Source organism: Podarcis cretensis, assembly GCF_951804945.1.
Source record: "Podarcis cretensis genome assembly, chromosome: 14".
Lineage (NCBI taxonomy): Eukaryota > Metazoa > Chordata > Lepidosauria > Squamata > Lacertidae > Podarcis > Podarcis cretensis.
In genome coordinates this window covers 45,721,858-45,737,134 of record NC_137183.1, presented here as the reverse complement: position 1 = coordinate 45,737,134, position 15,277 = coordinate 45,721,858, and the positions used below count along the sequence as shown (strand labels likewise).

The window sequence follows — 15,277 nt, the reverse complement described above, 5'->3', positions numbered from 1 at the left end:
GGGGGCATCCTCTGCCCAGGCCCCTGTGGGGCAGCATGAGGAGGCACCTCTCTATTGGGAGGGGGCAGCTCAGAGACCAGGGATGGCAGCAGTGGCTGCCCAGAGTACTCCCAGGAGAGGAGAGGAGGCTGAGGGAACACTCCACAAGGGAGGGTGTTCAAAAAAGGGTGAGAGGCTGCCAGCTCTGCAGGAAAGGGGTGACATAACTGGGCTCCTGAGCCCCAAGGGGTGCTGCAGAAAGAAGGCAGTTAGTCAAGAGAACCATGGACTCAAAAAGGTTGAAAACCTCTGGGCTAGAGAATGCAAGGGATACCAAGTTCTAGCTGGGTAAATCTAAAAACCTTGGCATTCTATACCTGCCTACCTTCAAAGTAATGTGTTTCTTAATGTTCAGCTGAGTACACCTGGTAACTTTTGGACAAAGCAAGTTCCATAAGACTGGTTCATGCATAACATTAAACCACAGCATAGCTCTATGTAGACATGCCTTAGTAAGTCCGAGGGAAGTACCATTTGGAAACCTTGCTGCCACCTCCTGCTGCGCAGCCAGAAGGACAACTACTGAGATCACTTTCCATTTCAGAGATCTCATTGTTACCCATGAACCAGGAATCATGGGTTAAAACAGACAGAGGTTCATACTATAAGTGATCATACTGACTTGTTTGTTATTAACCAGGAGGCTTGAATCACACGGAACACTAAGCCAACATCTTTGAAAGCTCATCAGAAGTTGTCCTCTCAGCTGTGCAGGAAGAGGAGAAATGAGAGGAGCATGCAAGTCCAATGCTTTCCTCAGGCTTTTTGATACTCCTTCACATAGCACTAAATCATGTGTTACCTCAAAACTGCACTAGCACGTTGCCTAAAAATAGTAATTTTACTACAGTGGTGCCCCGCAAGACGAATGCCTCGCAAGACGGAAAACCCGCTAGACGAAAGGGTTTTCTGTTTTGGAGGCGCTTCGCAAAACGAATTTCCCTATGGGCTTGCTTCGCAAGACGAAAATGTCTTGCGAGTTCCTGCGGGGTTTTTTCCCTCCCCCCCCCCTTTTTCCTAAGCCCTAAGCCGCTTATCAGCTGATCCGCTGATAAGCCGCTTATCAGCTGATCCGCTAAAAGCCACTAAACCGCTAATCCGCTAAACTGTCAATGGGCTTGCTTCGCAAGACGTAAAAACCGCTATACGAAGAGCCTCACGGAACGGATTAATTTCGTCTTGCGAGGCACCACTGTATATCCATCAAGTCGTTTTCTGCAGGTTCATGGGTTAACCTCATTCTCAAGTTCCACGGTGGATTGGGCAAACACATTTCATTATTTGGGACAGTTACTTCAGAACAGAAATACAAGTGATCAGTTTGGAGAAGGTGCTTCAGGCTTCACAGTTGCAAAATCAGAAGAGTTTTTTAAAAAACCCTCCATATAGAAAGGGGCTCTAGCCTGGTCATCTTGACATATAAAGGAAAGGAGGAACATTCATTGTGAGAGGCCCCCTCTCTAGTCTGAAATGATACATTGCAGATGCAGGCTTTTTATTAAATTTGTATACTGCCTTTCATCCATAGATCTCAGGGTGGTTCACAACATAAAAATACAAGATAAAAAACACAAAATATATAATAAAAACAAAAACAAAAGAATAATCCCCCCTCCCCACTGTTTCATTGAGACTGCATCTGAGTGGTGTCTTACTGTTTGGACATTATAAAGGCTTGTGCGAGAAGCCAAGTTACAGGGAACCTGGCAAAGGGCCTTCTCGGTAGTGGCACCCACCCTGTGGAATGCCCTCCCGTCAGATGTCAAAGAGAAAAACAACTACCAGACTTTTAGAAGACACCTGAAGGCAGCCCTGTTTAGGGAAGCTTTTAATGTTTAATAGACTATTGTATTTTAATATTCTCTTGGAAGCCGCCCAGAGTGGCTGGGGAATAAATTATTATTATTATTATTATTATTATTATTATTATTATTATTATTTATTTATTTATTTATTAATTAATTATATGTGCATCTTTAAAGAATGAGTCAGGAAAAGTAACAACCAAAGTAGCCTGGTTATGAAGTTGGGAATTAAAATTTCAGCAGAAGTAAATTCCAGACAAGGTAGATAAAGTTTGGTAATACTAAGCATATTTTAAAATATACTTAGGTTAAAAGAAAGGTAATGGTTGCATCTCTTTAGAGTTTGCGTACATATGAGATACATATGGCTTCTTTCTGGATAAGGAAGAAGGCTTTGTGAATGTAATTTTATCATGTATGTCACAGGGTGTTTTAAACATCACAGAAACCAGATGAAGGAAATTAAGTAGTGGAGACTTTATAGATGTGAGAAGGCAAAGGCTGTTTTAAGAAGAAGGTCATTGAGTGGAAAGTCTAAAAGAAAAACCCCCAGATGTAATCAACACCCATGTAGGAATTGTCAAGATTGTGTTTTAGTAACTACAGACTCCTTGAGCAACTGTATTTGTAAGCAGATTGGTTTGGTTCTCTGTTTATTGCAGTGTGAGTAAGTGGAAAAAATTGCAAGCATGTTGTCTTGGGTTTGTAGATTAGACCATGAAAAAGAAGCTCGAGATGAAATTTTGAAACAATTTTCCATGCTTATATGCATTATCTCTTCTTGCAGAGCACCCCTTCTCAAACACTTGTCTCTTTTGCAGGGCTGGGACTTGGGATAGAATCCCGTAGTTTTGCCATGTAAAATCATGCAAGCTTGCCCATCATTAGCTGTGCATTACAGTTATTGCAGTAATGGGCAAGGAGAAGAGAGTTGACTTAGCCATGCAAGAAGCATCATAGTCAGTTTTTGCAGATGACCAACGGCTGGTCTCCCCTTCCTCATGGTATCCACATGGTGACAAACATCCAAATTGGAGGCTGAACCAAAATTGAATCCATGTGGTTTTAAAATTGTGGTTTCATGAGTGTTAGCAGTGTGGGTAAATGTCTCCATAAAGAAACTTAAGTTTTTCATAAGGTTGTACAAAGGTCTTTGATATCAATAATTTTCCCCAATATTTTCTAAAACACTAATCTTAGTAGCAGGTCATATGCCAAGAGCCAGTTACGTATTGGGGAGCAGGATTTGAGGGCTTTTTGGAAAATTGCTGAGAAACCAAGAGCTGAAAGTGCTACCTATTCCTTTTATGGATGACCAAGTGCTAGCCTTTCTTTGATCACGGTGGCCCATTTGCTGTAAGCATCCATATTGACAGTCCTATGCGTGCTTACTTGTGAGTAAGCCAGTTAATCTGATAGGAACTACTTCTGAATAAACATGCCGACGAGTGTGCTGGAGATGTAAGTGGAAACTCAAGGTGCAATAGAAATGATTTACTGGTGCTGGTCGTTCACTCTTTTCTTAAAATATTTGTTTAGGTTTACAAGGCCAGAACATCTAGGAAGCAGTGCCAAAATCAAATGTAGTGGTTGCCATAGCTACCAGGAATCTACCAAACAACTCACTATGAAGAAATTACCCATTGTGGCCTGTTTTCATCTCAAAGTAAGTTACCAAATCATGATTTCAGGTAGAGAATCCTGCCCTTATAGGCTTGATAGATTTTTTGGGGGTGCTAAAGACATCTGAGTCTACATCTAAGAACCTCAAGATCTAAGACAGTAGTTCTCAGTGGATGTGGCAGGAGAGGATGGCAAGTGTGGGAAGATTCAAGGACAATCAAACATTTAAGCATTTCGGTGTAGCATAGTATATAGTATCAATTTTTTAATTTTTTTTTTTGCAGAGTATGGATAGATATATTTTAAAAATGAGAGCAGGCGCAGCTGAGGAGAATCCTCGTTGTGTTTTCCAATGTATCTCTAATACAACATTCTGTGTGAAGCAAGCAAATCTTTATTCTAAAAAAAAGTTTTGAGAACCACTGATCTGATATAAAAGTCTAGTCCATCCAAGACTCTGCATGCTCAAGTCTCAGAGCCCTCTAAAAGAACAGGTGGAAAATTGGATGTGCAGCATTGTTGCCTTTGCTGTCGGGCAGCAGGATGCCTCTGCATTGGCTAGGCCATCCACAGACCTAAAATAAATACTTGGAATCTGGCCTTCGGTTGTTGCTGGGTCAAAAGAGCTGCATCTTTTGACTGCTGTAATCAAAAGTTTCCAGCAGCTGGCTGTAAAATCCCTGGATTGGAGTAACCTACATTGGCTCCCAGTATGTTTCCGAGCACAATTCAAAGTGTTGGTGCTGACCTTTAAAGCCCTAAACGGCCTCGGTCCAGTATACCTGAAGGAGCGTCTCCACCCCCATCGTTCTGCCCAGACGCTGAGGTCCAGCGCCGAGGGCCTTCTGGCGGTTTCCTCATTGCGAGAAGCAAAGCTACAGGGAACCAGGCAGAGGGTCTTCTTGGTAGTGGCGCCCGCCCTGTGGAACGCCCTCCCAGCAGATGTCAAAGCGATAAATAACTACCTGACATTCAGAAGACATCTTAAGGCAGCCCTGTTCAGGGAAGTTTTTAACGTGTGATATTTTACTGTATTTTTGGTTTCTATGGAAGCCGCCGAGAATGGCTGGGGAGGCCCAGCCAGATGGGCGGGGTATAAATAATAAATTATTATTATTATTATTATTATTATTATTATTATTATTATTATTACCACTTCTGGTCCAGTCTCAGATCCAAAGGACCCTACTGGGCAGAGGTTTTTGCTACTGGAACTATGCTCTCTGCCTTTCATTGTGTGATTTATGGAAATGACAAGCAGGAACAATTGGGTGTTCACAAGGATGTTGGTCTATTAAGCATTTAATGTACACCTTGCAAGGTATATGCTTTTAAAACATTCTTAACAGACCCTTGATGGGCCTCAAGTAGCGCCCAGCACTTGCCAGCATTTCCTGTTACTGTAATCAGAATGTCCTGCTTTTGTCATAGGATTAAGAGGAAATGCTTGTGATAGTTAGCAGATTCCACAGTAGGGAACCTGCCTTTGTATTTGTATTTTTTGCACTTTCAGGTGTATTCATAGTTGTGCAGACACCTGGTTCCCACTTAACCTAAAGTACAGAGAAGTATGGTTTCAAACTGAAACAGTATTCGTAGATCTGTGCTGAATAGCAGAGGAGGATCTCTTGCCACAAGCTATTGTGCCATCCTTTCCAAAATTAAGATTTAATATTTCATGCATCAAAACAGCATTCAGACACTGGTGAAAGTAATTTTGCTAAATTCCACCAGCTGTTTAATTATGAAACTGTAAGTTATTTGTAGCTTAACTAATGATAACAAAGTCATTATGAGGGGCATATGTTCTGACAGTGTTAATAATGCTGTGAAAAAAGATGAGGAGAAATGCAAAAGGATATCTAGTCCATGTGATTCTTCTTTTTTAAACAGCCTGATCTGTTGCTAGGGAATTGTTATGGTGCTGTAAGCTGAGAATAATTAACAAAGAGTGTAAATAGGACAGGAGTTCCGAGAAATGGAGAGAGGTGCCACCTTCTTAAAGAACAGTTCATTCATCTTTTTGCTCCCTGCTCTCATTCTTCTGTGGCATTCTGCTTAAATGATGATGAAAGTGTGGCGCTTATCACACTTCCCATTGTCTCAGAAATTAATCTCTCCTTGTCTCTTCCTTTCCACCTTCCTTTTCTGTTTATTTCTTGTCAAGATGTGGCACTTCCATTCTTTGTTTTGAGTATTCTTTGTTTTTCTTTCCCTTTTTTGGCTGCATTTTTCCCCTTACTGATACTGAAGTAAGCCTTTAATTATAAGCCAATACAGACACACTGGGTAGCACCTGGGCTATTGTGTATTAAAATTCAACCCCTGTCAAAAATCAAATGGTACCATTTATCTATCTATCTATCTATCTATCTATCTATCTATCTATCTATCTATCTATCTATCCATCCATCCATCCATCCTTCCCATTGCAGTATCCACAGGAACACTATTATTTTATTTTATTTTATTTATTATATCCCGTCCATCTACACTCTGAGCAGCTTACAGCATATGTAAAAACATAGTAAAATATCAAGAATTAAAAACTTCCCGATAGCAATTAAACTTTCAAAACCAGAGATGGGAGCAATTGATGAAAACCTAAAGAACCAGATCAGCTTATTAAAACTACTCAACCCAATAGGTTGAATGCCTTTCAGAATAAAATAACCTTGAGCAGACAGCAGAACTTTTCAGGGAAGAGAATTCCATAATTTGGGCACAATCACACAGAAGACCCTCCCGTGTGTTCCGGCCTAACATGCCTTCCCCTGCAGATCTTAGGGTGAGCAGAGTCATAAGGGAGTAGCTGATCCTTTTAAGTATCCTGTGTCCAGTTTAAGGCTTTAAAATTTGGATTTTGAATTGTACCCAGAAACAAATTGGAAGCCAATGCAGCTGCAGGTCATTTGAGCGTTGCTTGTTCCCAAGGGCTGATACTCAAGAAGACTCCTGCTGCCTCACTCCAGACCAGCTGATGTTTCTGTAGAATTTTCAAAAGCAAAGATCATTGCAGTAATCCAACCTGCTCATTCATATTCATAACGGGAAAGGCATCTACACAAACGTGTGAATGGCAGACTGACCGTCTGTTCTATTCCCAAGACTCGTATTATGAAGCCAGTGCTGGCGGAGGGGCGGGGGGAGCACATCACCCCCGGCACCATCGGGGAGGGGGGTACCATCGCGGCCACCCCTCTCGGACACACGGCGCGTACCCCCCCCCCATGCCGGGCACCACACCCCCAGGATGCCCGCCACGCCCCTGCGGGCGACGTGTCACGCCTCCTGGGACGCCTGTCATGACCCCCCCCCAGGATGCGCACCAGCCATGCCCCCACCTGCTTTCTGCCCCCGGTGCCAGAGCATGCAGCGTTGCCACTGGCTCTCATCTCCTTGACCTGTCTATCTGAGATGAAACAGATGCTTGCTTACAGTAAATGACTTCTTACTAGCTTGTTGAATGGGTGAAACTTGGATTGCTGGCCCTTGCACTTGATAAGCAATAAATTCAAATTATTGTCATTATTGACCTAATGATTGAGATCTTAAAGGTGTATCAGCTTTCCTGCATGCTAAAGGTTGTGTATTGCAAGTCTGTACGCTTTGTTGCACAGACTTGAATTGTACATTGCGTTTTGTTATGGTCCATCACAATTCCTGCTGGAAAGAGACACTACAGAAACATTGTGCGGCTTCTTCATTTGATCTCACCTTTTCAGTAGTTTACTCCTACTGTCCACTGGTTTGACTTAGGTAGAAAGAAATGATACTATCCAGTGAGATGTGCTTACATAAGTCATTTCTTTATTCTAGCGGTTTGAACACTCAGCCAAACTGAGACGAAAGATCACTACATATGTCTCCTTTCCGCTGGAGCTGGACATGACGCCTTTCATGGCCTCCAGGTATGTTCCAGGGCCTGTTCTTGTGAGAAAGCATTCTTGTGTGGGGAGACGGCTTAAAAAGAGTTTTGGAACCCCTTCTGTGGAACAACATGCAGAAAGAAATGAGTAAATGTCGCTTTCCGGTTGGAAACTAGCTGCAGCATGATTTGGTTGCTGGGGTTTTTATGGTGGTGAAATTTAAACTTATTTCAAAACTTGATTAAGTGAAAGTACTCCTGAACTGAAAGGAGTCTGATTCAGCTCCCCTCCCCCTTCCTTAAGGCATAGATGTCATTCAGGTCATTTAAATAAAATATCAGTACCTAAACTTCCACTTGTGGAATACCTGATTTAGCTTTAGTCCTAATTAACCAAGATATATTCTCTCTTCCTTGATGCTTCTGTTTGCTGGAATACTTTAGGGAGAGGCATGTTCACAAATTACTCCTTCCATACAAGCTCAGGCTAATAAGTTGTTAGACACGTCAAAATATACTTGCCCATAGGAAGTGAAAGTTAAACTCTTTTTAGTGGCAGCTGACACTTGTTGTTTACTACTGACAATTTCAGAGCCATTTCCTGCAGAACTGGGTAGAAACCTTGCATTTTAAAACTAGTCTGTGTTTTGATACTTAAGTTCACATCAATCTTTGGGTTCCTATTCCTATTTTACTAAAATAACATTTCAGATGTTAGCTAACATATCTATCATAAGTTTGAAATTATTGGTTTCTCCACCCCTTACACAGGGAGCTTTGTTAATCATTTTCACTGGTGAAACAGAGTAATCCAATTGCCATAGTCGAAAACATAAAATATGCTAATGAACAAGAGCAAGTGCGGTTCAGCAGTGTAAAGAGAGCTAATGCAATTAAGGTTTTCTTTTCAGTGAAGAATTGGATTAATTTTCTCTTCCTTTCAGTTTTGGGATTTACACAGAAGTATCCTTAGTCTTAGATTGTCATGAAATCTGTCATGGATGATCTCAACACAAAAGGCTTCCCAGGGCTCCTTTCTTTAGCAAAGCATCAAATATAGGACATCATTGTGATTGGATAATATGAGAGGCATGTTTGGAGTGGATAGAGCCATCCATTGGCCATCCTGTTCCACTGCTTTTACCTATCATAAAAGAAGAAATATAAATGAGTGTAAATTGGTCAAAACTATATTTTCCACCCTTACAGCACCTGTCGTTTCCAGACAGTACAAACAACGTCCAACTCTGTGATTCTATGATAATAACAGAGCACCCTGGGAACCTATTGAGGCCTATATATATATATATAAGGGTGGCAAGTGTGTGGACTGCTAGATGCAGCTTGACTTCAGCTCCCATCATACATGACCATTGGCCATGCTGGCTTGTCCTGATGGGAATTGTAATCCAAAATCTACAGATCTTCCCAAATGCCCTGGGGGAAACCCACTGTGTGCTTTTTAGAATTTAACTTCAGGACGCTTCCATGTGACTCCAGTCCACGTTCTGGATATGGAGCAGTCCTTTCCCCTCCCTCAAAGATAAGAAGGGGACATTTCTATCCCCTACCTATAAAACTTTTGATTTTTTTTTCTTTATTTCTTTTTTGAAGTAGTGTTAGCCTTTTTAGTGTGTCCCATCTTCTCCATCAGCAAGTGGTTTATAAGTCAACATACTGGCTGGGGCGGATGGGAACTATAATCTAGAGGTCTCCAGGTAGGCAAAGGCTGTTCTAGGGTCTTAGCCTTCACTATCCATCTCAGTTTTGTAAGGCAAAAGCTTTGGTGAGCAGAGCAAGCGTTGGAAGCATATGGGCACATTATGATTTCTCCCTCTGCCCTGCCGATTAAGAGGCGGCTTTATTCTGATTGGCTGAGATCACTGTGGGCCAGGAGTAGACTTGATTCCCACCCTGGTAGTGCTCCTTTGTTTCCTCTGTATAGGCAGCCCCCATGTTTATGCACGTTCAATACACACAGTATACGCACATTGCAGTGAACCTGGAAGTGACCCAGAAACGTCATAAATATGTCTGTGAAACGTCACTAAAAGGGCAGAACAGGGGCTGGGTGGAGGCGTAGCTGAGTGTTTGCAGGCTTTTTCAGTGGGTTTCAATTATATGTGATTTCACCAACGTGTGCAGTACCTCGGAACGGAACCCCCGCATAAACAGGGGGTGGCTGCCTGTATAGGGAAATGATTTCTCATTCATTCCGGGGGATGGGGTGGGGAGTAAAGTATTGCCCATATGTAGCACAATGCCTTCCACCTTCGACCCTAAGTTGTGCAACCCTCAATGGCAGAGATCATACAGAAAGGTGTAACACACACACACACACACACACACACACACACACACACACACAGAGAGAGAGAGAGAGAGAGAGAGAAGAGTGGAGAGAGGTATACAGGTCCTTGCAGTACACAAACCCTCCCACACAGCCCACCAGTCACAATAGGTGTTTTTTTATTAGTGCTGCAAACACCAAGTTCTGTTGATACATGGGTAGGTGATGCCAGTTCCAGATGGCTGTTTATATTAAGCCCCCTGCCTCCTCCTTTTGAGAAGCATCTTCATAAGTATGAACGAAGATTTTTTTAACCCTCTTATATGATCTACGCCTTATAAATACAAATCAACGTTTGGAATCTACTCTGTTGAGAGAAACCAAGGAACTATTTACAACCCTTTGTCTTTTTAAATGATTCTGAATATTTGTGTGTGTTTTTGTTTTTTGCTGTAGTAAAGAGAGCAGAATGAATGGGCAGTACCAGCAGCCGGCAGATAGTCTAAACAATGATAATAAGTAAGTAGTATTGAATTCTGTGGCTCTCCCTCTTGGGTGAGATGGACTAAATTGGTTGAAGTGGAATAGAAATCTGTTCTGTGTCCTGCCGAGGTGTAGAAAGGCGTGGGTGTGTTGAGCATGTAACGTTATATACCAGCCCTGATAATAAAAATCCAAGAGCTAGGTCTTAAGCTTCAGTTTGCTTCTGTTCCTCTTCCGTTTGCCTCCTCTGTCATTGCCAGCTACCAAATCCCACAGTCGGCTCCAAATCCTTCTATCAGCTATCCAATTTTAGCATCTGTACTGTATCTGCCTCTACCACCATTGCATACCCACTAGCCCAGGGGTCAGCAAACTTTTTCAGCAGGGGGCCGGTCCACTGTCCCTCAGACCTTGTGGAGGGCCGGACTATATTTGGGGGGGGGGAATAAAAAATGATGCAAGAGCACCACAAGCCCCGGTGTCTGCTTACCTGTGTCTTGTGAGTGGCAGGGGCTGGTGGCGGCAGAGGGACAATGAGCGGTACGCAAAAGGGCTCCGGAGAGGGGCTGCTTAAAATGGTGGCCGCTTGAGCACTACTTCTGCTGGCACCAACAAAGCCCAGCCCCCTTCCTCCTCTAGGCAGGGCGGGGAGAAGCCAGGAGGAGGGAGGGAGGAGGCGCCACCATCGTGTGAGGGAGAGGGAAAGAACGTGTGCGCTGGCAATCCACACGACAGTTCCTGGACCGTCCGCGGGTCAGATCCAGAAGGCAGTTGGGCCTGATCTGGCTCTTGGGCCTTAGTTTGCCTACCCATGCGCTGGCCCAATGACTGACCTACTCTTTTAAAGCAAGGGTTTGCACTGTTAGTCACCACAGCAATGCAACTACAGCATTTAAAAGATTTAAAAGGTGAAAGGAAAGCGGTGTAAATGGGTAGATAGCAGCAGGAGAGACTGGTATCTGCAAGTGACAGGCTAAGCTGGGTGCATCGTTATACTTCTTTGTGTAAAATGAATCTTGGCCTCTGTGCTTTCCTAGCTGTGGATTGTAGCCAATGTTAATCCCACTTGGAACCAACTCATTTTAAGCCCATTATCAACAATGCAAAGAGGTGAATGCTTTTGATACAGGATGTGAGATTGTGCTCTTTGGAGAACCTTATTACAAATAAGCATTATCTTTATTGCTTATAATTGTTGCTTAGAATTCACCTCACAGGTTGCCTCTCATAGCGTGGGGGGGGGGGCTGTGAAAAATAATTAACTTAAAATGTGTGCCGCCTCAGTTTATTAATGTTCGTTAGAAGCCATAGTAAGAAATAGCACCTCATTCTTTAAGGGCAATATTCCTCTTAACTGCTATATGTTGGGAGCAATACAGGCATCAATGTTGGTGGGTCTAGTGCAGCCCGGTGAGCAAAATGCTGATTTTCAGCCAGGTAGGCAGTCTGGGATATGAAACCAGACAAGCACATAGGTTAGTCTGACAACAACTTGACCTTCTCTCTAGAGATAATTTGGTATATTATTGTGGAATTCTAGGCCCAAGTAAAGCTTCTTGCGTCATCAGAGAATCTCTGCAGTAGCTCCCATTTCTGGTAACTGCAGAGGGTGAGATGCTTGAGTCCATTTACTTCAGCCCCTGGTTGAAGACCCAGACCCCTTACAGAATGGAAACCTTGTGCCACCATGTCCTGTTTTATGCGTTTCCCAGAGTCATTCGGTTGGCCAGTGTAGGAGAGTGAGTGCAGTGCTGACCTAATTTTGCATGGATTAACAAGTCAGTGCTGAAGTCTTCTAATGTGTACTACTTACAAGGAGACTTTTGAGAGTTACACTCCATATCATATCCCTTATTAATAGTTGTTCTTATAGTTTTAAACACTGTTGGCATTTCCCAAAGTTCTGGGTGCAGAGCACAGGACGCACCCTTGTGGATATGCCCCGCTTTTGCAAGTATTTTATAAAGACTCAAGTAACATTGATTGAAATAGCTGCATTTCCTCTTGACCTAATTGCTTTCTCCCAACTTGTTTTGCCACCAGGTATTCCTTGTTTGCAGTAGTTAATCACCAAGGAACCCTGGAGAGCGGGCACTATACCAGCTTCATCCGGCAACACAAGGACCAGTGGTTCAAATGTGACGACGCCATCATCACCAAGGCTAGCATTAAGGATGTACTAGACAGCGAAGGGTACGTCTTGAGCAAAACACAGAGGAGGGCAGCCTCCTGTTTAAGCCATAAAATGCCAGTTTCGATCATTTCCTTTTCGGTACGTTCCTGAAGTGTAAAGTGCAGCAGACTCCAGATGAGGAGAAATGGAGAGGAACATGTGCAGTCTGATTTCAGGCTGACCTTTTGGATACACTCACAGGGGACAGGCAGTGGGGATTCTAGTGCCTTTCCCTTACATATGTTGTCTTGGGTTGAGCTTGTTTTGTCCAGCAGAATCCAAACTGCATACTCGACAGAACTTAGAATCATAGAATCATAGAGTTGGAAGAGACCACAAGGGCCATCGAGTCCAACCCCCTGCCAAGCAGGAAACACCATCAGAGCACTCCTGACATATGGTTGTCAAGCCTCTGCTTAAAGACCTCCAAAGAAGGAGACTCTACCACACTCCTTGGCAGCAAATTCCACTGTCGAACAGCTCTCACTGTCAGGAAGTTCTTCCTAATGTTTAGGTGGAATCTTCTTTCTTGTAGTTTGGAACCATTGCTCCGTGTCCGCTTCTCTGGAGCAGCAGAAAACAACCTTTCTCCCTCCTCTATGTGACATCCTTTTATATATTTGAACATGACTATCATATCACCCCTTAACCTCCTCTTCTCCAGGCTAAACATGCCCAGCTCCCTTAGCCGTTCCTCATAAGGCATCGTTTCCATAACTTAAAAGGTTGTGCTCGGGGAACCTAATAAAGGTCCCTATATATAAACTCTGCAATTTGTCAAGAATGCAGAAGCCACGCCCCCAGCTGCCAAAAGTCATACACTGCCCCCTTTTGTTTATAAGATTCTGATGCACATTGATCACATGTGTTTGCAAGCTTGTCTTTGCAGCTGATGTCAATAGAAATTGTATTTTTGTGTGTGTTTGGCTTTTAAAAAAATTAAAGCTGAAAGCTGCACTTTGCAGACCTGTGACATACAAAGCCCTCTGTACATGACACCCAGTGGTTGCCACTCTTCATGTCACATCCAGGGCCTATAACTGGTTTGGCATATGATTCTTGCCGCTATCCATAGCTAGGTGTTGTTAAGGCTGCAATATATTGTGATGTTCTTTATCACTATAGAGCTGCATTCTATTTTGGGGGGTGGATTGGGGGTGTGGAGAAGCATGACAGTTTGAGATCTGGAGTTGCCTCCGCTTCTGGCATTCCACGCTCTTGGCTATGATAAGATTGATCCCATCATCCTGTTCTTGTTTTCTTAATTACACCTGACATTTTCTCCCCACTGCTTGCTTAAAGGGTAGATGTGTGAGCTTGCAAGTTTTAAAAAAAGAACTCATTTGAAATCTTTGGAACGGTCTCCTCCGAAGGCAGGCATTTTTTACTCTCTCGGTATCTCTCAAAGTGAATCCTTGAGCTGGTTTTTAATTCAGAAATGTTGTACCACGGCTTTTAGAGGTTTGAGAAATGCTGGTTATTTATCCAGAGTGAAACTTAACTGTAGAGACCAGAAGCCTGATGGCCACAATATTAATCATCTGGGTGCCCCCTACTGGCTTAGCATCATCATTTGTGTAGCTCTGACCTCGTCCTGTAGGCCTCCTTTCTGGGTACCAAACTAGACCAGTCTCTGCATTAAGCAGTCTAGTGCAGATCCAGAATAGAATGGGCACATACCATGATGAGTCATTGGCTTTAAATTATTTAGAGATTCACAGTATGACCACGAAAGAGAGCTAGCGTTGCTGCCTCCCTGGAATAATTCCTGCCTTGTGAGAAGTAGTCCTGCTTTTAACATGGCAGAGAGAGAGAGAGAGAGAGAGAGAGAGCGCTAGCTGTATGGGAATGTCAGTCAGTCAGCTGCAGACAGCATTAAAATGGTGCCTTGTCCTTCCTCTTTTTGTCATCTTCCTGCAGATATTTGCTGTTCTATCACAAACAGTTCCTGGAGTACGAGTAGCCTTCTTCAGCAGCTCAAGAGAGAAATGAAAGGAAGTGAAATGAATGGCAGCCTTCTGAAAAGACACACAAACCTACCTGAAATGAAAAGACACCCATTCGACATCTAGCACTGAGCTGCGACAGGACCTGCTTGCCGCTGGCTCGTGGCCTAGAGGAGTAAGAAACGAACAATGTCCATCGTGTACGCAGTCCTGCAGGGACAGAAGAGGGGGGGAATGTAAAAGAGGCTACAGTCAGTGACTTTGAAAGAAGAAATATAATAACGCAAAGATTGCTCTGGGTGGGGAAAATAGGAGCAGAGGAATCCAGGCGCTGGCACATCTCCCTCCGTTCCTCCAAAATGTGTGTGGGAAGGCCGGGGGGTGTACTCTCATCTCCATAAAGCATCTTCTCCATTGGTGCTTCAGCTCCAACTGACCAATCATACAACAGTTATAATTAAAAAAAAAAAGTCCAAGCCCATTTTTTTTATGCCTATGGGTCTGAAAGCAGTAAAATGGAGGAGAATTGGGACGACGCAATGATATGGACTTTGCAAGTACCTTTTTATTTGTGAATTTTAGTTATTAAATAAATACAGTATGAAATTACCGGGCTCTTTGTTTTTCGGCAAGCATTAAAAGGAAGTCCGGAAATGCGGAACCGAAGTCGCGATGCTATGCGAGGCTTCCCAGCATGCCTCCTCCTGCTGCTGCTACTGCACAGGTAACCTTCTGACACCTTGGGACTGCTCATCAAAAGTGTCAGCACTGATTCTTTTTCTGTCTGAGCCCCCCCTTTTTGTTTTCTATAAATAGCTATTTTCTTAATTTCCACACCCTTTTGTTCACCCTCCCCACGAGAATGAAATTCATATTTGCAACCATCAGTAAAATGAATGAATTGGCGTGTTTATACTGTAAAAGTGGTCTTGATTGTTTATTTTTTTTGTGGGGGGAGGCGGGGAACCTGCAAATTAAGTTGGAATTCTCTGGACGGTGTTGTTGGGTGTTTTTCCACCCTCTCAAAGAAATACTGCACTTGGGAGACAC

General features: G+C 43.2%; 1 protein-coding gene across 3 annotated transcripts in view; it reads left to right on the top strand.

Annotated features, from left to right (window-relative positions):
- The window catches only part of LOC307203205 (ubiquitin carboxyl-terminal hydrolase 22-A), a 110,668-nt gene extending 95,832 nt beyond the window's left edge, over positions 1-14,836 (top strand). For all 3 annotated transcript variants that reach the window (XM_079953853.1, XM_079953852.1, XM_079953854.1), the window contains 5 exons: positions 3,384-3,510; positions 7,287-7,378; positions 10,082-10,144; positions 12,152-12,301; positions 14,202-14,836. In XM_079953853.1, the coding sequence (XP_079809979.1) occupies positions 3,384-3,510; positions 7,287-7,378; positions 10,082-10,144; positions 12,152-12,301; positions 14,202-14,244 (475 nt within the window). In that variant the 3' untranslated portion in view covers positions 14,245-14,836. The remainder of the gene's footprint in view (positions 1-3,383; positions 3,511-7,286; positions 7,379-10,081; positions 10,145-12,151; positions 12,302-14,201) is intronic.
- Positions 14,837-15,277: the final 441 nt, after the last annotated feature.